Raw genomic sequence first — 26,001 nt, 5'->3', positions numbered from 1 at the left:
AAATTATTTCGTTTGATACAAAAAATTTATCTACGCTTGATAGATCAAAAAGTTCGTTGTAACGAACTGTATCGATAAGAGTGACTCGTCTCAATAGCAACCGAAACTCTAAAAAACGGAATACATCAAAAGAATTTGATTTTTGCTGATTTTACATACATAAGTTTAATCAACTTTAGTCTTACCCATCCAAAGTTAAAAGCCTGAGAAAATTTGTTTTATTTTCGAAAAAGGGAGAAACACCCCCTAAAAATAATAGAAGCTTAATGAAAATCACACTATCAGATTCAGCGTATCAGAGAACCTCACTGTAAAGGTTTTAAGTTCCTATTAGCAAAAATGTGGAATTTTGTATTTTTTTCCAGAAGATAGGTCACGGATGCGTGTTTATTGTTTTTTACTGTTGTTTTTTTGCCCAGGGGTGATCGTATCGACCAAGTGTTCCTAGAATGTCACAAGAGGGATCATTTGAACGGAAATTGAAAGTTCTAGTGCCATTTTTAAGTGACAAAAAATTGAAGGGCAACTAGGCCCCCTCCCACACTCATTTTTTTCCAAATTAACCGGATCAAAATTTGAGACAGCCATTTTGTTCAGCATAGTCGAAAAATCTAATTACTATGTCTTTGAGGACGACTTATTCCCCCAAAGTCCCCCAGGGAAGGGCTGCAAGTTAAGAACTTTGCCCATAATTTACATATAGTATTGGTTATTGGGAACTATACAGTCGTTTTCAGGGGGAATTGTTTCTTCTGATGCGGGAATCGGAGGAAGGGGGTTACGTGGCAGAATCTTTCCATGGAGGAATTTATAATGGGAAAGATAATTTTTCATGAAGGGGGTGCCGGATTTCCTAGCATTATTTAAAAAACGATCAGAAATTAAATAATTTTTTTTCTATTGAAAATAAGGAGCCACGTTAAAGCTTAAAACGAACAGAAATTATTACTTATATGAGGGGGTTTCCCCCCTCGTCAATACCTCGCTCTTTACACTAAAGTTTTTTTTATAGCAATTTCAGAAGAGCTATTTATTCTAATTAAACAACCTTTGTGATTCAGAGGTCATTAAAGAATCGGAACCAAATTCGTACTTTAGCGTAAAGAGCGAGGTATTGACTAGGGGGTGAACCCCCTCGTATACGTAACAATTCCTGTTCGTTTTAATGTTGCTTCTTACTTTCAATTGAAAAAAACTTGTTTTTTTTATTTAATTTTAATAAGGGGGTGAATGTGTCTTAATTCGAAAATAGTAGTGTTAAAAAAAACAGTTTATTATGGAAGAGTCGTGATTAAAATTCAAAACCTAAAACAAAAATTTGGTGGTTTGGTTGCCTTCCTCTTATTTGCAAAAATCCATACTTATAGATCTAGAGGCGGAGTCCATATTTATGAGTCAGTATTTCTGAATCGTTGTTATTTAAAATTTTAACTGTTATTTTAAGGGCATTGTGCAAAGCTGTAACAACGTTATATTTAGGATATTCCTGGATATTGAACAATCTAATAAAGAACCAAATCTAATAAAAATAAATAATATTATCAGAGGAAACTAAAGAACAGCGACAAATTTTAGAGCTGTGAAAAATTATTCTCCACGAGGAAGGTGGCCTAATCCATCATCCTCCCCAGTCCCCGCGCTCTTTACTTCCAAGTTTGAATTTTCATGTCAATGCTTCAGGAAACTATACACTCCCGCCCCTTCCACAGTCCCACCTTTTCAAACAGTTTATGGTAACGAACTGTAAGTAAGGAGTGACTCAGTTCAATAGAAACCGAAACTCCAAAAAATGGATTTTTAATATCAATAGATCCATCAAAAGAATCAGTTTATTGTGCTGATTCTAAATATATAAGATTCATCAAGTTTAGTGTTACTCATCAAAGTTACGAGTTTTAGAAAATTTACCTGATTTTTGAAATAAAAAAAGTTCAGAACTTAAATAAAAAAAAAGTTTTTCTAACTGAAAGTAGGGAGCGATATTAAAAATTAAAACAAACAGAAATCATTCCTTATATGAAAGGAGCTATCCCCTCCTCAATGCCTTTCTCTTAAAGCTAAGGTTTGACTCTTTGTCACAACTCTACTTTTTAAAACAATAAAAAACTTTAGCGTAAAGAGTGGGGCGTTGAGGAGGGGACAGTCCATTTCATATACGGAATAATTTCTGTACGTTTTATGTTTTAATATTGTTCCATATTGTGAGTTTAAAAAAAACTTGTTTTTTTTATTTAATTAAACTAGAGTTTGACTTTTCCTTTCAATGGACGCTGTATTCTAACGCAGGAACAATAGTTAAAATTTTCCGAATTTCTTATTGTAAGGAGGGGAAGCGGGGCCAGCGCTGAATTTACATAACTTATTCATGGTTTATTGATCCACTAACGGGTCAATGATACCTTTTTCAAAGTAAACCAAGGATGTTTCTAAGCATATTGACTCCAAGACGAGATTTGCACGTGCGCACTGAATAATAACGGTACAATGTTATTGATCTACGAAGGGGACATTACCAGCACTGAATATACATAATTTATTCATGGTTTATTGATCCACTAACGGGTCAATGACACACCTTTTCAAGGTCAATCAGGGATGTTTCTAAGCCTATTGACTTTGAGACGAGATAAGCACATGCGCACTGAATACTAACGGTACAATGTTATTGATCTACGAAGGGGACAGTACCAGCGCTGAATATACATAATTTATTCATGGTTTATTGATCCACTAACGGGTCAATGACACCTTTTTCAAGGTCAATCAGGGGAAGTTTCTAAGCCTACTAACTCCGAGACAATATTTGCGCATACGCACTAACGGTACAATGTTATTGATCTACGAAGGGGACAGCACCATTGCTGAATATACATAATTTATTCATGGTTTAGTGATTCACCAACGGGACAGGATCACGTGTCTCCTACTAGGTCAATCAGGGAGTTACGTAAGGTTTCACTTACATCACAATTCCCCCTTAAGATTTTGTTTATAATGGACATGCGTTGAGGTTAAATTATCATACAGTCTCAAGACATCATGGAGAGAACATCAAGCATGGTTGACTTGGAAGCTTTAGCTACACAGATTTATCATGTGAGTTCTCTTTAGTAAATTTTCTTAGGTTATTTCTAAATAAAATAAATTTTGGAGTCCCTTTCCAGTGCATATAGAAACTAAAAGTTAAGATAATTACATAAAAGATCGATGTAAAATCATTTCGATGAATTCGTTTGTAGATTTTATTTGTATGTTTGCAATATTTGCATTATCTACTTAAGAAGTGACACCAAAAGAGTGTTTTTTTTTGTCAGGGCGTAATTTTTTATAGGACAGGTGGAATCTGCTTCCTCCAAACCCTAGTCCCCCCCAGACCCCAGTTTGCCCCCTCCCCCCAGCTGAAATTTTGTGTCTTCAAAATCTTGCCAAAACTAAAATAAGCCTGCTAAATTCAGAGAAACGGGTCAATTTTCTTCAGTAATTCTTTGTATTTTTGGTACTATAAGGCTAATTTTTTATTCTCAGTAACATTTTCGCTTGATCTGGGAAAGTTTGGTCCACCTCCCCCCCCCTCGGGTCTTGAACAGATGACGCCCCTGTGTTTAGTGCTATATCGCACTTGCGGATGGTAGAATTGATAAAAATCACGTAGATATGAACAATAGCTTTCAAATGAGACATTTAACGTATCTCTAAGAAGTTGTGTTAGCCCAGTAGCCCCAGCTTTCCCATTTGAGACAATGCACCCAAAACGTCGTTTTTTAGTGCCAATTGCAATTTTGTATGGGTGATGTTTATAGGAAGGACGGACGCACAAGTGAGCAGCATCTTTTATATGAGCTACTAAAAATGAGGATACCAGAACACCCAATAACAGTACACCCATACTTATATGCGTAATATCGATACGTCAGATACCAATTCAGCATACACTCTTTTCCCCAGGGACTACGAAGGGTCATATCGTCACTATAACCATTGATATTTGACCTTTGAACTATGTTGAACAAAATGGCTATCTGGAAATTTTGATTAGATGACTTTGTGGGAAGAAGGCCTTAAGGGAGGGGGGTTAGTCACCCTCCAATCTTTTTCGTAACTTAAAATTGGCCCTTACAAATTAAATTTTATTTCAAATGAGCTATTAAAAATCTCTCTATGATGCTCTGGCCACCCTCTAGCCCTGCTACAAAAAAAAGGGAGACAGATCAGTGATACTGATGCAAAAAAGCGATTTTCTTTACTGTTTAAGGAGGGGGATTTTAACTCCCCTGTACAATATTTTAGACCATGCTAATTCAAATGGTGCACTTTTCATTTTGATCTGACGCCATTTTTAAGGGGTTTCAGGCTTTTTTTCGAAATCAGCTTAAATTACTTTTCGCAATAAACTTTTACTTTTAAGATGAACCAAAATAACAGTCACCATTTCTGAATCAGTGTCAGGTGGCAATTTTTTTCACTATGTAGCTTTTTTCTAAACGCGATTTTAGGTTTTGGTTACTATAGGCGGTGGTTCGCTCTTTACTAGGTTGCAGCTAGCGCTGCAACTATAATACGATAAAGCATACTGGTTTTGAGTCTGTGGAAGTCAAAACCTCCTCTATTTTTAGATGTGTTTGTGAAGGTTATTACCATTTAAGCCATGAACTTTTTAACATATCTTATTTGCGAAACCTAGTAGTTCTTACTTCTAATTAATAAAAAAAACGTTTTTTTTTCAACTGAAAGTAAGGAGCAGCATTAAAACTTAGAAGAAACAAAAATTATTACATATATGAGGGGGGTTACCCCCTCGTCAATACCTCGCTGTTTATCCTAAAACTCGAATTTTGTCCCAATTCTTTAGTAATGACTCCTGAATCACAGAGGCCGTTTAATTAAAATAAATTGCTCTTTTAAAAGTACTAAAAAAAACTTTAGTGTAAAGAGCGAGGTATTGACGAGGGGGACCCCCTAATATACATAATAATTTCTGTTCGTTTTGAGTCTTAATGTTGCTCCTTACTTTAAGTTGAAAAAACTTGTTTTTTTTAATTTAATTTTCTAATGGGGGGGGGGGGGTTTCTTAATAAAAGGGAGAGTTGTTGTTCTTCTACTTTAAGTTCTTTAAGTTATTTCTTTGTATATGAAATTTTCAGTTAATTATTTCTTCGGGTAATTTTCAGTTAAACCCTTAGTTGACGGTTCGCGAGTAGCATACCTAAGTGGAGGCGGAATTTCGCGTGTGGGGAGCTTAAATTAGCGGTTCAAATGGGGAGCTTGTATTAATGGCCATACTGAGTCGAAATCAGATTGAAAGGATACAGGTTCCCTTGAGAGCGGGTGGAGCCACAAGGACTAAATATCTTGAGAAATACTAACATAAAGAGAAATAAATAAGAAAGTTTTTTTTTTTTAATTTAATTTTTTTATTTTTTTAATTTTTTATTTATTTTTCTTTTAATTGCGTATCTTGGATGTGATCTAATTTGAATTTTTCCAAAAATTGGGATTTTGTTAATGGGTATCTATTCTTTGGATTACTAACACCAATGCTATTAACTAAGCTTTCCTTGGAGTTTTTCCATTCATTTATTTCGCGCTCAGAAATCACTTGTATTTCAACAAGGCACGTTCCCTTTTTTAATGTGGTTGTATCATTTTCATGTTTATTTGTCAACCAAATAAAACCTTCTCCTTTTTCCTATAAAATGATCTGTTCTTCACAGAACAGATTTTCAGGGATTTCTCCCCACAGGGATGCAAACCAAATTTCGGAATTGTCGTTTACCCGGGTGCCCGTTTGAGAGATTTGAACTCTTTGCATTGTTTTTGGGGGGATTTTTGTTTTACGCACCAAAAATCCATAATATTTTTCTTCCGAGTCATTTTCTATTACGTTAAGATTGGCGCTTGGTTGCGTCAAGTCTTCCGCTTTTGGGGTTGGCTGTAAGGGGACAGTACTTGGATTTATTATTTCGTTCCATAATTCTGCTATTTTCTTTATTTCCGTTTGCCTATACTCCTGCATTTTCCCTATTTTTGTTTTTACTAACTCGATCCATTTGCTACTTGATTTTCTCCCACAGGACGAGAGATGGGGTACAAAAGACTTTATTCTATTCACTGTTGCTTCCCCTCTCTCCATGCGCTGGAGAATAGAATCGTATGGATACACGAGTCTGTTATTTGCTATGTCTAATAACACTTTTTTAGATTTAAAAAAAAGTAGAACCGATTATAGCCTCATATGGAAAATTTTCACATATTATGAAGTTTGTAGGAAAGATTCTGTTATCTTTCGTCAGATCTAAACGTATGGAGCCTATTGCTTCCAATCTATGTCCTGTGACACTAGTTAGACTGGGAATATTAAAAATTTTCCGTCGCTTAATATATACTGGTAATTTATTAAATACACTCGAGTTTATTATGTTAACTGCTGCACCAGAATCTATTAACGCTTTGAAATAAATATTTGCAACATTAAAATCATTTAATATAGGTAATATGTCATTATTATCACATAACGAAGGCACCATCACTGGAAGGGACCTATCAAAAATACTGGCCTCCAGGGTCCCGGTTAATTTTCTTGGGGGCCTGATTCGTTTCCCTGTACGCTTATTTGTTAGGTTGGTGTTTGACATTGGGGCTTGGTGGGAACTTCACTTGCAGTTTGATTGACATTTGATTGTCTTGGGTGCCAAGTCTTGTTGCGTGGGTTGGGATTTCTTGTGCCGACGACACGCGGCATTTGTTCATTTTGTATTGACGAAAAATTTCTTTCGTTTCCCGAAAAATTTCTTTCATTTCCCGTCGGGAAAAAATATCCTCTGTTATCGCTCGTGTTCCTGTTAAAGCTAGTTGGATACACTGTCCGTGAATTAAATTGGTACATATTCTGTTGCGTATTTGGGTTGGGGAACCGAAAATTATTTTGTCGGTTGGGGGAAGGGTTCGAATACGCAAATCCTTGTTGGTAGGGGTTGCGGAACGATGGGAGGCGCGGAGGGTTACTTCTATAACTTCCTGACCCATTAGCATTTAAGTTTGTTCTCCCGAACAAACGGTTATTAAACCTAGGGGTTGTTGGTGTGTAGTTGTTTCTAGTACGGCATTCACTGGCAATATGTCCCTGTTCATTACATGCGTAGCATATAATTGGGGGGTTATTTACATAGTTTGCCGTACTCGTGGGTACGAAACGTACCATTCTTTGCCTGGTAGGGGTTGAGGATCTATTTTGGATCGGTTTTGGTGAATTATCTCTCGAGAAAAATGCGGGCGAAATTATTATGAATTATTATTATTATGAAACTTATTGTGAACTGCCACAATCGTGTCAATTTCAACCATTCTTTCTACTTCCTGAAATCTGCTGCCAGCTCTAATGTTTGAATATTTTTTGATATTAACATTCGGTACAGTTTGGGGCTCAACCCTTGCAAGAAAGTATTTAGTACAATTTTATCGTATAGAGGACCAGATTTTTTCCTGTATTTAGCCTATATTGATACCATCACTTTGAGTAGATGTTTCTTAACGTTTTGGGTTCCATCGAAACACAAAGTTCCTTGTTTTATTTTTTGTGAAGAACTGCTCTCAACAAATCTTTCTCGGAACGCCTTTAGCAATGTTTATATGGAATTTATTGGAAGATTGTTATCTTCCCCTATGGTAATTTCTATTTGTTTTAAGAATGTTAAGGCTTGCCCCTTAAGTCTCATTAATAACATGCCTACTAATGATTTTAAGTCCGTTTTAGTTACTTCTACAAATTGGTTTAATTGGATACTAAATTCATCTACGTCTGAGTCGCTGTTATTTGAGGGAAGGGGTTTTGAAATTTCCACAGTTTTGACAATAAGTTCTTGCTTTAATAATTGTTCGTTTGGATGTAACGACATATTGATTCGTTTTTTTTTTAAATAAGTTAAAATTCGGCACTGGTTTTAAATTTTTTTTATATTATTCAAATTCAAAACTTCCAAATTAAATTTTTTTGTTACTATTTTAAGGGGACTTAGGCCTAACAGAATATTGCACTTCAAAGCATGCACAAAATATTGTACTTCAAAGCATGCACAAAATATTGCACTTTAAAGCATGCACAAAATATCGCACTTTCCCTATGCGTAATATTTCTCAATAATCTTTTTTTGCCAAAAATTTTGTCCTAGTATTTTGCTCCTTTAAACAGACCACGCCAATTCTAATCGGGGGGGGGGGTTCTAAATTAAAGGGTGAGTTTTCGTTTTTCTACTTTAAGTTCTTTAAGTTATTTCTTTGTATATGAATTTTTCAGTTAATTATTTCTATGGGTAATTTTCAGTTAAACACTTAGTCGACAGTTCCTGAGTAGCATACCTGAGTGGAGGCGGAATTTCGCGTGTGGGGAGTTTAGATTAGCGGTTCAAATGGGGAGCTTGTATTAATGGCCATACTGAGTCGAAATCAGATTGAAAGGATACAGGTTCCCTTGAGAGCGGGTGGAGCCACAAGGACTAAATATCATGAGAGATACTAACATAAAGAGAAAAAAATAAGAAAGTAATGCATTTATTTTTACTCACATGATCAGTACAAAGCTCGACGAGAATATCAAAAGCACTTTACAGTCAAAGAAACTAAGATGCAATTGTTGACTGGGGCAATGCAATAGTTAGCTCACTAGTAATTAATGTTTTTAGAACTGCAAATATACTCACATAAGATTGTTTCTAAACTCACCTAAAACTCCTCATAGACTAACTCAAATTTGCTAAATTCGAAGGTACTATACACTTCGATTTTGCCGAAGGTTACATTCGGGCGTTGCTAAAAAATACATTATGCTGATTCTATTGGTTCAGATTTTATGTCCCATATTACTATGGGATAGGGATGTACCAATAGGCTAGTCGAATTTAATTAACTTTGGTACGATTTATGACTTGTAAAATATCACTTTGGAATTTTTCTTCAACGAAATAAAGTTTTACATTGTAATTAAAGTGGGAAACATAGTTCTACTTTGTACCTCGAGAGACTATTTTTTTGTATAATAGATTCTACCATCTCTTTACAGTTTGGAAATCAAAACTGTTAAGATTTAAATTACATTGTTGGTTGTCTGTCATGTACAATTGATCACGCTGATATTTATTGTTGTTACATTTTTCGTGGGAAATATTTTCTCATAGAGTTACAAATGTAATACAATGTTTCGCTACTTTTTAAATTTGACAATTAAGTGTTACTTGAATTTTTGGGTTCATATTTTGGGTGATTTTATTTTACTTGAAATTTCGGGGTCTTGAAAATTGATTCCATTACAATTTCTGATTGTTTTTTTTAAAGTACTGGGAGATCTGGGAAATCTGGTGCCCCCTCCATGTAAAATTTCCTTCCTCCATGCAAAATTCATCCATAAGAGATCCTCCTACGTAACCTTCCCCCCTCAACCAGAAAAATTCCCCTTTAAAACATCTTTCTACTTCCCAATAACCAATACTATGTGTCAATTAAATAAAAAACAATTTTTTTTTAACTGAAAGCACGGAGCGACATTAAAACTTAAAACAAATAGAAATTATTCCATATATGAAGGGGGCTGTCCCCTCCTCGACGCCTGGCTCTTTACTCTGAAGTTTTTTTATTATTTTAAAAAATACAGTTGTGAGAAAGAGTCTAACTTTAGCGTAAAGAACGAGGTGTTGAGGAGGGGAAAACCCCTTTCATATACGGAATAATTTCTGTTTGTTTTAAGTTTTAATGTTGCTCCTTACTTTCAGTTAAAAAAAACCTTTTTTTTATTTCTGATCGTTGGTGAATTAATGCAGCTTTAATTTTGGCTCCCCGTAGCCTACATGAATAACTAAAACGAAATTTGTAAATTTTTTTACTTTTATTTTTACATATTAATTTTACTTTTTTTGGTTAAAAGGCTTTCACAAAATTTTTTTCGGACTTAACTTACGAATTAATTTACGTAACGAACTTCTAGATTCGTATATTTGTATTACATATATCAGGGAGTTTGTCCCCTAGTAAATACCTCGCTCTTTACGCTGAAGTTCAAATTTTGTTCCGATTCTTCAAGAATGACCCCTTAATCACAAAGGCCGTTAATTAGAATAAATAGCTAAGATGGAAGTACAAAAGAAAAACTTTAGCGTAAAGAGCAAATTAATGACTAGGTGGTGAACCCAATCATATACGTAATAATTTTTGTTTGTTTTAAGTTTTGATGTTGCCCCTTACTTTCAGTTGAAAAAATTGTTGTTCTTTTTATTTAATTTCTGATCGTTTTTTTAAATAATACTGGGAAATCCGGCGCCCCTTTCTTAGCAATGTCCCTTCCCCCATGAAAACTTCCTCCATGGAAAAATCCTTCCACGTAACACTCGACCGACCCCCCCCCCCAAATACCAGGAAAAATCCCCCTGAAAACTTCTGTATACTTCCCGATAACCAATGCTATATGTAAACATTGGGCATAGTTCATAACTTGTGGACCTTTCCCCGGGAACTGTGGGGGATTAAGTAATCCTCAAAGACATAGTTATTGTATTTTTTGACCATGCTGAACAAATTGGTTATCTCAAAATTTTGATCGGGTGACTTTGGGAAGAAAATGAGCGTGGGAGGGGGCCTAATTGCTTTCCATTTTTGGTCACTTAAAAACGGGACTAGAACGTTTCATTTGCATTCGAATGAGCCCTCCCGCGACATTCTAGGACCATTGGGTGGATACGATCACTCCTGGGGAAAAAAAGCAACAAATAAACACGCATCCGTGATATTTCTTCTGGCAAAAAATTCAAATTCCACATTTTTGCAGATATGAGCTTGAAACTCAAATAGTAGGGTCCTCTGATACGCTGAATCTGATGGTGTGATTTTCAATAAAGTTCTATGATTTTAAGGGGGTATTTTCCCCTTTTTCGAAAATAAGGCAAATTTTCTCAGGCGCATAACTTTTGATGGGAAGGCTAATCTTGATGAAACTTATGTATTTGAGATCAGCATAAAAATCTAATTCCTTTCATGCATCTTTTGGTATCAAAATTCCGTTTTTTAGAGTTTTGGTTACTATTCAGCCAGGTCGCTCCTTATTGTTCGTGACCACGAACTGTTTGACAATGGGCTAAAATAATAACTTGTAGCCCTTCCCCTGGGTGCTGTGGGGGTTTAAGTTATCCTCAAAGACATAGTTATTACATTTGTCAACTATGCTGAACAAAATGGCTATCTCAAAATTTTGATTTGGTGATGTTGTGGAAAAACTGAGCGTGGGAGGGGGGCTAGCTGCCTTCCAATATTTTGGTCACTTAAAAAGGGCACTAGAACTTTTGATTTCCGATCAAAATTAGCCCCCTCCAGAGATTCTACGATCACTGGTTTGATATGATTACCTCTGAAAAAAAGTAAAATAAAATAAAATAAAAATAAAATAAGACAAACGGATCAGTGATCTTTCTTCGGGCAAAAAAAATTTAAAATACAAATTCCACATTTTTGTTTATAGGAGCTTGAAACCTCTACAACAGGGTTCTTTGGTACTTTGAATCTGATGGAGCAATTTTCATTAAGGTCACTTAGTGTTTTGAGGCTGTTTCTCCCTTTTTCACAAATTGGGCAAATTTTCTCAGGCTCCTAATTTTTGATGGGTACCTTTTAATTTGATGAATATTACATATTTTGATTAAACATCAAAATTCGACTCTTTTATATATCTATTTTTATCAAGACTCTGTCCCTTAAAGTTTCAGTTACTATTGAGCCACATCGCTCCTTACTTACAGTTTGTTACCGCGAACTGTTTGAAAATACCTCTTAGGTAACTTTTTTAAGTCATTTACTGTATTTTTCAGTGCTTGCCAATAATCAGTAACTTTAAATCAATCATTTGGAAATTATATCTCTTCTATTTCCTCATATTTCCAACAAAATAGTGTCTCCGGAATAAAAGACAGAAGATTTTTAATATATGGACATTTCCTGAAACGAAATCTCATTAAAAGTTTGCAAACTCTTTGGCCTTACCAAAAGTTAAGGGGTAATAATGATACAAATATTACTTTCTCGAAAGAGAGTTTGCTAAAATTGTTTCGTATCCTTTACCTAGGCAGAAGTTTCTGCAAGTTAGACATATTTTTGGTCTTTTATCCCGTCCTTCATCTTTCAGCTGAAAGACAAATCTAATGAACGAATCATTTAAATAATTTTATAAAAATTTATTATTTCTGTCCCAAAAGACTATATCTAATAACATTCATTTAATACTGTGCAATATCTTATTCCGCGCGATGAAAAAACTGACACCTGCAAACAGGATAAACAACCGAAATTGGTCTAGAGCAGTGTTTTTCAACCTGTAGGCCGCGACCCCTTGGGGGTCTCGAAGTCTCTGTAGGTGGGTCGCGAAGTCGAGAGAAAGCAGTAAAGAAATCAATAAATTTTAAAAAGGTAGGTAAATTAAGAAAAAGTAAATATGATGCTCGTTATGTTATTTATTTATAAAATTTTATATAGACACTAGCCGAAAAAAAATCTTCAAGATCTCTTTCATTTTATTGTGAAGGTTGCGGTTGAGTTTGCTCAATTCATTTTTTCTATCGCAGATCCATTTTTGAAACATTAAGTATTAAATATTCTCCAAATTTATGTAATTTCTTAGTAGACTTGGGTCATTGATAAAAATCCCAATTCGCACAAGTAAGAGGTAGAAAATGGAATCTTTAAAGCCTCGGTTGTAAATTTTTATTTTAACCGAAATGTTTTCAAGTTTTAAGACTTGAATTCGAAGTGTTACAACCCGCTGGCAGAAATTCCAGCAGATTCTCTTTGAGCTTAGTTGCTAAATTTTCCTCATTTATAGCTTTATCTAAAAGCGAATTTAAGATCCATCTTGGCCCAGTGTTATTCAGTGTGATCTCTTGCACTGAGATGTAGTTGTGCAGTTCTTTCTTCAAATTATCTAGCACCATTTTCATACCAGATATATATGAGCTGATGTTTATCTTACTTGCGACTTCTTCCATTCAGTGATAGATTGTATCGACGAAAATGAATCAAAGTTGTTTTGATTTATAGATGGTAACCTTTTTTTCACCTTTTTCTTTTATAAAACCATGGAAAAAAAACATTTTTTTTTTTATCAAATTCAACTTTTTTTTTTATAAAACCATGGAGTTTGTCTTTTGCTGCAATGACATTTTCATTCCGTCCTTAAAGACTTTTATTCAAGTTATTTAACTGCTCAATTAAGTCAGGAAGAAAATTCAACTTCACAAGGTATTTTGCGGCAGAAATGAATTCAGAGTAATGTGACTTGGCTTGCTTTAAATATACTTATAGTTAGCGCGAAGTTCCATAACTCTGGTCAGTACTTCGCCTTTTGATAACCACTTAACCTCTCTGTGGCAAAGAAAATTGAGGTTTAGTGCCCCATATCTTCACAAATGATTCGAAACAATCGAGTCTACAACACTTCTTTGAATAGAATTTAGAATGTTAATAATAATATTTAGAACTTGACTGTATTCTTATGGCAAAGTTTTGGCTGCAAGAGCTTGGCAATGGAGAAAGCATTGGATCCAAAAAGCGCTTTGCATCTGCTCTGTCAGTCTAGCAATAAATCCGCTCTTCGCATCCCTCATGGCTTTTGCTCCGTCTCTACAAATATCAATGCATTTTTGTGCCCAATCGATACTCATATCTTGCATAGCTTCAAGGAACATGTCACACAAGCACTGGCCTTTAATATTTTTGTGAAGTGCCTAGCAAAATAGTATTTCTTCCATTAATATTCCGTTCGATTCAAAAGGCACAAAAGCTACAAACTGCGCACAGCCCATAATATCCGTTGATTCATCAAATTGCAAGGACAAAAAAGAACTTTTCTCTTTTTGTCTTTTATTTAATCACAAACGTCAATCGTCTTATGGCTTATCCTGTGTTGAATGGTGTTGTCAGAAAGAGGTATACCTTTGAGCTTTTCGACCTCTTGCTTGCCAAACATTGCCTCTGCTATATCTAAAGCCCCTACTAATATCAAATTTCGGCAATACTGTGGGATTTTCCTGCATTAGCCATACGAAAAGCTATTCGATAACTAGCAAGTAACTCTTTCTCGTTTAGGTTGGGCATTTGTTTTTTAACACTTTTCTTATGTTCAGGAGCTTTTTATTTTCGCTAAAAAATGGCACGGATTTTTTTTTTTTCATTAGGATGATTTGTGTTTAGGTGGCGCACAAACTTCGATGGCTTCATGCTTTCTCTTGACAAAATTTAAAAGAAGGTTGCGCACTGTGGTTTGTTCTCAATCACAGCAAACCCGAATTTCAAAAAATTTTCGTCATAAAAACGTTTTTTTCTTTATTCCACTACGCCTGCTAGACGTTGATGGTTCTGGTGATATTTTCAGGAATTATCAATTTTCAATTATAACAAATTACTCACATAAACATGTAAGACAAGTGATTTGCGCTCTTTAAATTTTACAGCAAACGAAACGACTGTGCGTGTCTTACGCTCACAAATCACAGTTATTCCAATTCCAAGGCGCCTTATACAGAGTCCGTATATAACACCGCAGTATTACTTTCGAATCGGTTCCACTCGTCGTGGTCTTTCTTATTCATCTTGCTTCGAGGTCTTGCAGTCAACTACAGTGGCGCAGGGTTACCACTCAGCTGGGTTTTTTTATGCCACTTTGGGTGGCAAATAGTGTCAATTTGGTATAAAAAGTGTCAATTTCCAAAAATTTGCCGCTCGCGACGCTTCGTGTCGCTCGTGCTCTTATCAACAAGCTATTCAACTAGAAAATATTGGCCAATCCGCTTGGGATCACCCCCACATGGTTTCCCGCATCTTTAAATTCTCCAACATGAAATGTCGGATCTAATGTCATCTATCAACTATAAAAAGGAAATTTTGATTTTACTTAGTCTGTGCTGATGTCCGGCTTTGCGCAGCACTTCCACTCTTGTCAACTTTCCAGCCCCCCTCCTAAAAACCCGCTAAAACGCAAATGGTGTTTACTGCATAAAATGGGAACTCGTCCCACAGAGTACTTTCTTCTCTTTTTTTCTGAGCAGTCTTTGTTCATAGCGTGAAAAAGGAACGGAAAAAGAAAAGAGAAAAAACCTTCAGTTTTTTTTCTTTTGAGAAAACGGAAAAAAAGGGACAGCCATACTCGTCTACATTGAGAGTTTTTCATCCAGTTTTTCTATAAAATGGACTATATGGATTTTTACAGTGCATTTAGATGCTTGAAACTTTTCTTTTCTCCGAAAATGCTGAAGAGAATGCCACGGACATAGATCATAGCTATTGATGACCGTATGATAAACACAACTAATGGTGGTTCAGACACTAACTCTTTCAAATAATTTATTTGGCAAAAACTAGTGGAAAAAGAATAAGACAGCTATATCATCTAATCTGTTTATCACAACCTGAATAGAATATGTTTCACGAAAACTCTCGCTCCTCCTGGGAAATTTTTTGTACAATGTATTAAGGGACTAGAACATAGAAACGATGAACTTCCATTTTAAATATCAATATGAAAGCACTTTTATAAAAAAAATGAGCATTCAAAGCATTAGCGTTAAAGGTCATTTGCAGTACAATTTGAATGGGAATGAAATAATCAAATGAGGAAGAGCGTTCAAATTCAATTTATGTAATGATGTAACATAAATTTAAGTAAAAAAAAAGGTGAAATTAGATTGTGATTTTGCTAATGATTGCATAGGATTTAAGATAATGGAAGTTTTGGTATCAATTTTGTTTTTAGTAGGATGGTTATGCATGACTATTTATTTGTCCATTGCCAAGAGGTAAAAAAAAAATACGAAAAATATGAACGGAAATGTTAGAGCTCATTTTTGCGTCACTGGCCCAATCACTGAAGAGGTCACTAGATATTCTTGTGGGACACCAGTGAGCTTAGTGGATGTTTTTGCGTTGCTGAGTCGTTGTGTGATATCACCAGTGAGCTTTTCAGTCACTGAGCTTCAAGAGCTCCAGTCACGGAAATCGATGAAAAGACGCGTGAAGTTAAACAGTCACTGGCGTAGTGACTGGTTAACATAGTAACAGCATATAACATAGTGGCGCAAAAATACCCTCTTAGCTCTTCTTGCTCTTTTCTTCTTTGAATTGTAGTCAACCCTCAAATAATAAAACATAAAAATTGAATCCGGACCCCCTCAAGGATCGCAAACCGCTTGACTGGCTTATCGTTATTGCAACAACACAAAATAGTTGAACTAAACAACTGAAAACAATTGGAGGCTTCTCCACCATATTGCAGTTAAATGTCTGTCTCTGTCCTCTCCATTGCCAAGTATTTCGTATCGAAGATCACTGGGTGATCTTCGCTTATCAGTGATAAGAATATAAAAAATTCTCACACACAGATAGAGACAAACACGTTTACGTTTTTTACCGCACAGAAAGATTCTTGCATCCAATAATTGCCGCGCGCGGAGTTAAGATAAGAATCTTAACTGACGGAAAAAGGATATCGATCCATATCTACATTGACAGTTTTCCTACCGGTTTTTTGTCTGAAAAAATTCTTTTTTTTTAAAATAGTGCTACCTAGCAAAGAGAGTGCCACTTTTGCTAAAAAGTGTCCTAATAGTGTCAGGTGTCCCGAAAAGTGCCATTTAAAAAAAAGTGTCAAAAGTGACACTAGAGTTTCACCGGTGGCAACCCTGCAGTGGTGGCGGGCGACCGCCCTATATTTATAGGCGATATTCTAGCGAGAATAATCTCAAAGCATAACGAAACGTCTCGAAAGTTGTGGACCGTGTAGAGGGTTCTAGTTCAAGGTTTTATTAACAGATGGCAGTGAGAGTCTCGGCCATAACAATTCAAACATGTTTGTATTTGTTTGTTAGTTATTAATTGGCTGTATATTCGATTTAAATTTATATGTGTTATATACTTAATTTTATATTTATATCTGAATCCTAATAATGCAAACGCCTAAAATGTATCTGTGAATGACATATTTTTGACATGATAAGGGTTGAGGGGTCGTGAAATATTTTTTGACACTAGGAAGGTCATGTCATGAAAAAGATTGAAAAACACTCGTCTAGAGGATTCTCTTCCTCTTTTCGTAAAACAATGTCAAACAGTTTGTGGTAACAGACTGTAAGTATGGAGTGACCCGCCTCAATAGTAATCGAAACTCTAAAAAACGAAATTTTGAAACCAGAAGATACATCAAAAGCATCAGATTTGTACGCCGATTTCGCTGATACGCTGATGTAAGTTTTATCAAATTTAGTCCAACACATCAAAAAGTTACGCGCCTGAAAAAAAACACCCTATTTTCAAAAAAAGGGTAAACACCCCCTCAAAGTGATAGAATCTTAATGAAAATCAAACCATCAGAGTCAGGGTAACAGAAAGCCTACTGTATTTGTTTCAAGCTCCTATCTGCAAAAATGTGGAATTTTGTATTTTTTTTTCCACAAGAAAGATCACGGATGCGTGTTTATTTTTTATTTTTAATATATAAGGGTTGTAACTTATGCCCTGGAGCGTATAAGGTTTTTATAGAAAGCATTGTCGCAAAAACTTCACAAAGGACTTGCTTGATCGAATAATCATATGACCTCAGCCCATTTTAATAGTCGAAAGTCATTTGAGGGCAACTGACCCCTTCCGCGCGTTCACAATCTCCAAACACACCTACAATCAGAATTTTGAAACAGCCATTTTTCAAAGTTGATGTAAGGTTTAGATGTTTGATCTTTGAGGTCGAAAGGAAAACCTGAAAAATCAGTCGAAAGGCACTAATTTCATAATTACCAAAGGAGACTAATTTCATAAACGATATTCAAAGCTAAATATTAAAACCCATCAATTTCATGGGTTTTAATATTAAGAGAGGGAGTCATGGTTGATCATAGGTTTATAAAATGGCTACGGGAACACTTTCAGGGAATGTTGAGGTGGATGTTTAACTAAACCAAAAGATTATATCTGCATCCTGGTTTTTAAAAGGGCGTATTGGCAGTATCTAAGGAAGGATTATTTAGAATACTTTGAAACTCTAAGGTCATGTGGCTAGGGATACAAAACGTACTCAAAAGACATCATGTTTCTCCAGGTGGTCAAAAGGGCGTATCTGAAATATCTAAGGGAATGTGAGAGTACTAAGTTGAAATTCTCAGGGAATATTGAGGGAGATACTGAACTAAATCAATAGATATTATGTGCTTTCAGGATCTCAAAAGGTCTTATCTGTGATATTTCAAAAATAGCAGAGATCACGTGGTTAATACTTTCAGGGAAGGTTGAGGGCACTAATTTCGTAATTACCTAAGGACACTAATTTCATAAATGATATCGAAAGGGTGTATTTGAAATGTATCATGAGTGGCTAAGAGCATTAAACAGAACTTTCAGAAAATGTTAAGGGGGATGTCGAACTAAATCAAAACCCATTACGTGCATCCAAGGCGTCTTTGATATAGATAAAAATAGGGTAAAAATATTTGCCCTATTTTCGGAAAAGCGGGAAACACCCCCTAAAAGAGATAGAGCCTTAATGAAAATCAAGCCATCAGATTCAGCGTAACAGAAAACTCTACTGTATATGTTTCTAGCTCCTATCTTCAAAGATGTAGAATTTTGTATTTTTTGCCAGAAGAAAGATCACGGATGCGTGTTTTTTTTTCAGAGATGATCTTTTTGATCCAGTAGTCCTAAAATATCGTACGAGGGCTCATTCGAACGGAAATGAAAAGTTCTAGTGCCGTTTTTAGTGATCAAAATCTTTGGAGGGCAACTTGGCCCCCTCCCACGCTCATTTCTTACCAAAGTCACACAATAAAAATTTTGAGATATCCATTTTCTTCATCATAGTCGAAAATCTAATAAATATCTCATTGAGGATGACTTAGTCCCCCACAATTCTCGGGGGAAAGTTGCAAGCTATGAATTTGCCCATTGTTTACACATGTATTGGTTATTGGGAAGTTTACGAACATTTTCAAGAGATATTTTTCCTCGTGGGGAGGGGGTTACATGGGAAGATCTTTCCATGGAGGATGTTTCCTTGGGGGAAGGGACATTTCCATGACGGGGGCGTCGGATTTCCCAGCACTTTTTAAAAAACAATAAGAAATTAAATGAAAAAAACAAGTTTTTTCAACTGAAAGTTAGGAGCAACATTAAAAGTTAAAACGAATAGAAATTATTAAGTATATGAGAAGTCAATAACTCGCTCTTTACGTTAAAGTTTTTTTTAGTATTTTCAAAAGAGCTATCTATTCTAATTAAACGACCTTTGTGATTCAGGGATGTGTGATTCGAAAAAAATTTGTACTTTAGCGCAAAGAGCGAGGTATTGACTAGGGGACGAACCCCGTCATATACGTAATAATTTCTGTTCGTTTTGAGTTTTAATGTTGCTCCTAACTTTCAGTTGAAAAAATTGTTTTTTTTTATTTAATTGCCTAAAGATACAGTTTTTGCTTTTGTTTTAACACCTGCTCTTTTTACACCATTGACGTCTACATTAGCGTTGATATGGCAGAAAACCTAGCCTTGCATCTTGATCAATAGTGAACTCAGTCAGCTTTCTTAAGAACAGTCAACATTGGAAAGGAGGAAAATAACAATAGTAATTAGATTCAAAGCTAATTCAAAATTTCCGGAAAATAATGATAAATACATGTTATTATTATTATTATTTTTGCTACGAAATATACAGAACTAAACAGTTCAGGGTGTTTTGATTAAAACAAGTTCTTTGTAGACTGAAAAAGAACTGGCATGAAAATAAATCCAAGACAAGTCGAGTGTAGCAATTCAAGACGCAGTATGTGATTTTTCTTTCCTTAAAATGCAGAAATAGTTAAAATTTCGAGCTTAACATACAAATTCTATTTCTCTTACCCAAAAGGCAAAATTAAACCAGTATCAGTAGAATAGCACTGCCTAAGTGAAGGGTGATATAGCTTAAATATATTATTTATGCCTACGAGGATGAAATTACTTCCCACAGCCACTAGGGCAAGGGCTGTAAATTAAGTCCGCTGTCCATTACTTAAATGTGCGTTTTAATATTGGGAAAGGGAGTCATGTTTGATCCTGGGTTTATAAAATGGCTACAGGAATACTTTCAGGGAATGTTGAGGGGGATGTTTAACTAAACCAAAATATTATATCTGCATCCAGATTTTGAAAAGGGCGTATTGGCAGTATCTAAGGAAGGATTATTTATAATACTTTGAAACTCTAAGGTCATGTGGCTAGGGATACAAAACGAACCCAAAAGACATCACGTTGGTCCAGGTGGTCAAAAGGGCGTATCTGAAATATCTAAGGGAATGTGAGAGTACTAAGCTGAAACTTTCAGGGAATATTGAGAGAGAATCTGAACTGAATCAAAAGATATCATGTGATTTCAGGATCTCAAAAGGTCTCATCTGTGATATTTCAAGAATAGCAGAGATCACGTAATTGATACTTTCAGGGAAGGTTGAGGGCACTAATTTCATATTTACCTAAGGACACTAATTTCATAAATGATATCGAAAGGTTGTATTTGAAATATATCATGAGTGGCTAAGAGTATTAATCATTACTTTCAGAAAATGTTAAGGGGGATGTCGAACTAAATCAAAACCCATTACGTGTATCCAAGTTGTCAGAAAGGTTTATTTTGCAATATCTCAGGAATGGGCAATACGATTAAGACGAAATTTTAAGGAAATGTTGAGCGGGATGTTGAATTATCTCAGGAATGGCTAAGATTATTTATTCTACATTTTCTGAGAATATGGAACAAAATAAAAAGACAGTATGAGCATCAAGGTCGTCAGAAGGACGAAACTGCAGTATCTCATGAACAGCAGAAAGTATCAAGTTGAAACTGTCAGAGGGTCTTGAGAGACAGGTTGAACTAAATTATGAGCATCCTGGATATCAGAAGGGCGTATTTACAGCACCTGAGAAATGTCTAGGGTTATATCGTTGAAATATTTAGTTAGGGAATACTGTGGAGAGTTAAAAATGAATCAAAAGAGACTTTCTGCTTCCAAGTTGTCTAAAGGATGTATCTTTAAGATATAAGAAATGGCTCAAGGTATCAAGTTAGACTTTTCAGGGCATTCCTAGAAGATGTTCAGCTAAATTAAAAGGCACTGTGTATCCACGTTGTCAAAAGGAATTACTTGCAATATCTCAGGAACAGCCAAGAATATGAAGCTGAAAATTTCAAGGCGTTTTGAGAAAGGGATTTTAAGTAAATCAAAAGACAACCAGGTTGTTAAAAGGCTGTATGTGCAATATATACAAACTACTAAGAATATTATGTTGGAACTTTCGGCGAACATTAAGGGGGATGTTGAACTAAATCAAAAGTCGGTATAAGCATCCATGTTGTCAAAAATGTAAATCTTTAATATACCAAAGACGGCTACAGTTGTTTATGTTAGGATTTTCAGGGAATGTAGAGAAGGATATTGGACTAAAATAAAAGACATTCGATTTGTCCACGTTGCCAAAAGGATTTAATATCCGCAATATATCAGGGTCAGCCAAGGATTTCAAGTCGAAACCTTCAAGGAATGATGAAGCCACGTTAAACAAAATCAAAAAAGATTATATGCATCCAGGTTGTCACGAGGGGGTGTCTGTAATAGCAACTAAGTATGTCAAGTTGAAACGAGGAATATTGAGGAGGATACTGAAATAAATTTAGATACACTATATGTGTCGAGGTTGTCACAAGGGTTAATGTGCATTATCTCAGAAGAGGCTAAGGGTTTTCAAAAGGAAGTATGTTCAATATATGAGGAGCGACTAAGGCTATTAAGTTAAAACTTGAAGAGAATATTGAGGGGGATATTCAACTGAATCATAAGACATTATGTGCATCCAGTTCGTCAAAAGAGCGCATGTGCAATAGATCAGGAGCATGTAAGAGTATTATGTTGAGACTTTCAGGGAATATTTAGAAGGATCTTGCACTTCTCAAGGGATATTTGTCATTCTTCACACACTATTATACCAGCATTGAAACTCTTTGTATATAGCTATACTTGGCACAGTTTTAAAGAACTAGGTTGGAGGAGGGAGTCCCGGCTTCTTTCATATTAAATAAAGTCTTAGATCAATCAGTTCATAATACTAAGCTGTAAGTAAAGAGCAACTCTTGCTAATAGAAAACGAAACGTAATAAACAGTACTTTTGAGGATAATATGTGCAAGAACAAAATGTATTATTTTTTTTATTCTTAACATGAAACATCATTAATATTAAAATACTTATCAAAAGCTATTTACGAGGCGATGTTGTGATGAAGACTTGATGTTATCAAAAACTTGGACACCTTCATTCACGTATGTAGTATTATAAGTAAAGATGGTGGTTGCAGTGAAGATGTTAAAAGTAGAATAGCCAAGGCCCAGGTTTTTTTTTTTTTTTTTTTTTTACAGCTGAGAAAGTTTTGAAGAATAGGAAGATAAGTCTGCAAAACAAGATTAGAATATTGGAGGTTACAGTGATGACAGTGGTCATGCGTGGTTTTGAAACATGGGTGCTATAAAAGAAGGATAGATGTTTTCCAGAAGACATGCCTATGCATTCTTTTGGGTATGCATCTGACTGACCATATTTCCAAAAGTAAGGTGTATGAAAAATTTTAGTTTTATCCAGCTTTCTAGAGCTATAATAAGGGAAAGGTTGAAATGGCTTTGACATGTTCTGCAGATGAAGCATGGCAGATTGCCCAGATTGTACTTTCTGACGAACCAAGTAGGGCCAAACAATAAGCATGTTTTCCAAGAACTGAATGGAAAGAGGCCGTAGGAAAGGATTTAAGCAAAGTTGGAACTCTCCGGGAGGATATAAAGAGGGAAGTTTAGAATAGATGTGGATGGAGAAGGAGCGTGCATACCTGTGCTGGTCTCAGATGGCTCGGTGCTGCAATGAGTTGATAGTAGTATTGGTATTGACTCGCAACTTGGCCCATCATTTGATCATGAGAAAGCCAAGATTGCAAAGATTCCCCAACTGTAACCAGATCACTTTGTTATACTTGCATCCATTCAGGATTCATGCTACTTTATACAAAAACCTATATCAACTCCATTGGCAACTGGCCCCTTTTTCAAGAAATCTTGAAGGAAATGGATCTTATAGTTTTAATGGATGGTTATGCTTGATTCACACTGATTCGACGGAATCATAAAAGGAATCATTGCCTACTATCACTTTTTGAATGACGTATTTCTATAAGAAAAAATTAACACAGAAGATGACGCAATACTAAGCTACTAAACAATTTAGTTACAGTTTATTTTGTAACTTTTTAAACCAAATAGGAAAAATATCTCACTGACAGTTTAGTTTATTTATAGCTGTCAAAATCGAGTTCTTGCAATAAATAACTTTATTAGAATAGTCGGGGCATGTCAAACAGTAAGACAAATATTTTGTTATTAATGATGCGAAACACTTTAAGACACAATGGAAATAACATCAAATTTGAAAGTAATAAGTCAGGAAGCCCAAAGGGGTTTTGATGATCTTCTGGTAGATTACAAGCCACGTTTGCCTATAAAGAGGGGAAACGAGCACAAAATGAATAGAGTGGACGGTCAGATACGTTGCAGTTCACCAGCCGTCATGGATTTGGATGCCAAAACAGAGTCATGTTCAACCGTCCATTGTAAAACTGATTTCCAGGCTGGTGCAAATTCAAAGACCATCACATGTGAGGATCTTAAAATAGTAGGTAGCAAGGAATGTACACCATTGATCAAAAGAGGACCATCAGGTAGTCAATACACGACTAAAATTCTGACAAAGACAGGCTATTCTCTAGTAGATGTCCAGGAAAATAAAAAACAATCATTAAGAGGAACAATAAAGTCTAGATCCCGAAACAAAAATGTTTTCAGTTCAGAGAATTTGGATTACAATGATGTTTCCAACTCATCCTTAAGAAGGCAATTTCCAAAAGCTAAGATTTTACAAGTTACCGAAGAAATATTTGACGACAAAGAGAAGCCGGCACTGAGTAGCGAAGACTATGAACCAAACATTAAGTTCGAAGGAAAACAAAAAGATGAAGATAAGGAGCCTCCATGTATAGTGGCTGATAATCTGTTAAGCTATGGGATACAAAATTTAATTTCTAAGATGTTAAGGGATGCTGATGAAATTAGTAGTGAAACAGATTTACTTGAAGAGACTCATCAAAAACATCAAAGGTATCAACCAACGGAAGATAATGAAAGAAAAAGAGTCAAAATGAATGTTGTTGATTATGGGTCATGTACCAGCCAAGAAAATGCTGAAGATGAGGGAAAATCAGAACCGCTTTCAAACGTCAATATTTTTCAAAGTCCAAAGGATTCTCATTCTTTTAGCTCAGATTCTACAGCAATCATGGAAGCACATACATCTAAAAAAAATAAAGCCCTTGGATATCGTTTTAGGGATTTACATCAAACTTGGCGAACAAAAAATGCTCTAAAACTTGAAAAGCAAAACAAATCAAAAAAGATTCAAGCTCTTTTATTTGAAACAAAATTGAGAAGAGAGCGAAATAACGTAGCTGCTAGAGCTTACAGAAGAAGAAAAAAAGATTACATTCTTCGACTTGAGCGCCTAGTCACAGCAAACATCGGCCTTTCAGCCAAAAATATTAGAGCAGAATTAGTTAGAGGAAACGCAATTGATATATTAAAAAAACGGGAGTCTTTTCAGTCACAAAATAATGCAGGAGGTGAGATGCCAGAACCTTTGAATTTATCAGCTAGATCACAAGCTGGTGACGCATTAATCTCCAACACTCTAGCTTTGGAAACAGTAAAGACAGATATTGCCGAACCGAACTCCTTAAATGCTTTACAACAACCCAAAAATTTTTTTGGAACTACTGAAGCAAAAAACGAAGAAGGAAAAAATTATGGGTGTTTTGATATATATAAAGATACAAATAATTGCTTTAGTATAAGAAAAAAAGAAGCCAAACGCAAGGAAGATAATAGAGGAGCCGCCAAAAAGTATACAATGATAAAGAAAATTAAAATCAAGGAATTTGAAACACAGATAGCAATGCTAAAAGAAAGAATCAATGCTGGAATGCTTGCAATGCTGAAAGCATTGCAAGGAGGAGATATTGCAATGAGAGATAGTAAGAAACCTTAAAAATCTGGTTCCGTGCTTGATTTGGCCATTGTTGGGAAAGCAGATAAGCTTAGTGTTTAATCTAGAATGTAAGCCTACTTAAGCCGGAAACTTAAGTTTTCACACTGATTAGTCTTGAATACATCTTATTTTTTTTTAAGTTAAATTAGGGTTAATTCATCGACCAAAAATCACAAAATCCAGACGCCAAGCTTGTAAAGGAGATCACTAACCCAACTAGGCCTAAAACAACAAAAAAAAAACTATCATATAAAAATCACTAATAAGCGACTACACAGCCCCTATTCGTTTTCAACTCATCAATTCTCAGCATTGAACATGTTTAACCTTTTCCTTCTCAATCGATCAACCAAACACAAGAATCCAAAAAATAACTTACAAATTAAAGGCATCAGAGAATTTAATTAGTCTCTTCAAATCGAATAAAAATGGTATTGAAAAAAAAACAAACAGAAAAACTTACTCGGAATAAAGTCTTGGGAAGTTTCATTTTCAAAGGTTGAAAGTCAAATGTGCCAAAAATTTTAAATTTTTCAATTTTAAAAGTCTGTTTTAAAATCTTCTATGCCAGAAGTTTTTAAAATCAACTCTTTGGCTAGTATTATTTATAAGATATTTTTTATAATATGTATTATATGTAATAAACTAGTACAAGAAAACTTGTATTTAAATAAAACGAAAGAAATACTTCTTAAAAGTGATCTGTATTTGATGAAAAATCCATGCGCGTAACTAAAGAAAATCAAATACTGGGAGTTGTATATGATAACTTCTATTGCCCCTTTTTTTTGGCAGGAAGGGATAAAAAGCAATACTGCCCAGTCTCGCTACAA

At 35.2% G+C, this 26,001-nt stretch overlaps 2 protein-coding genes across 2 annotated transcripts in view; one reads left to right on the top strand and one right to left on the bottom strand.

Moving 5' to 3' along the window:
• LOC148947169 (uncharacterized) overlaps positions 1–26,001 on the bottom strand; it is a 90,969-nt gene that overhangs the window by 1,147 nt on the left and 63,821 nt on the right. The window lies entirely within an intron of this gene.
• On the top strand, positions 23,594–25,168 carry LOC148947170 (uncharacterized). The gene is made up of 2 exons (XM_089097028.1): positions 23,594–23,655; positions 23,791–25,168. Exons 1-2 carry the CDS (start codon positions 23,594–23,596, stop codon positions 25,166–25,168), a joined length of 1,440 nt encoding a protein of 479 aa, XP_088953154.1.

Source organism: Artemia sp. Qi Xiang Cuo, chromosome 11 (genome assembly GCF_049724085.1).
Source record: "Artemia sp. Qi Xiang Cuo chromosome 11, ASM4972408v1, whole genome shotgun sequence".
Classification (NCBI taxonomy): domain Eukaryota; kingdom Metazoa; phylum Arthropoda; class Branchiopoda; order Anostraca; family Artemiidae; genus Artemia; species Artemia sp. Qi Xiang Cuo.
This window is presented reverse-complemented; position numbering and strand designations above follow the sequence as displayed.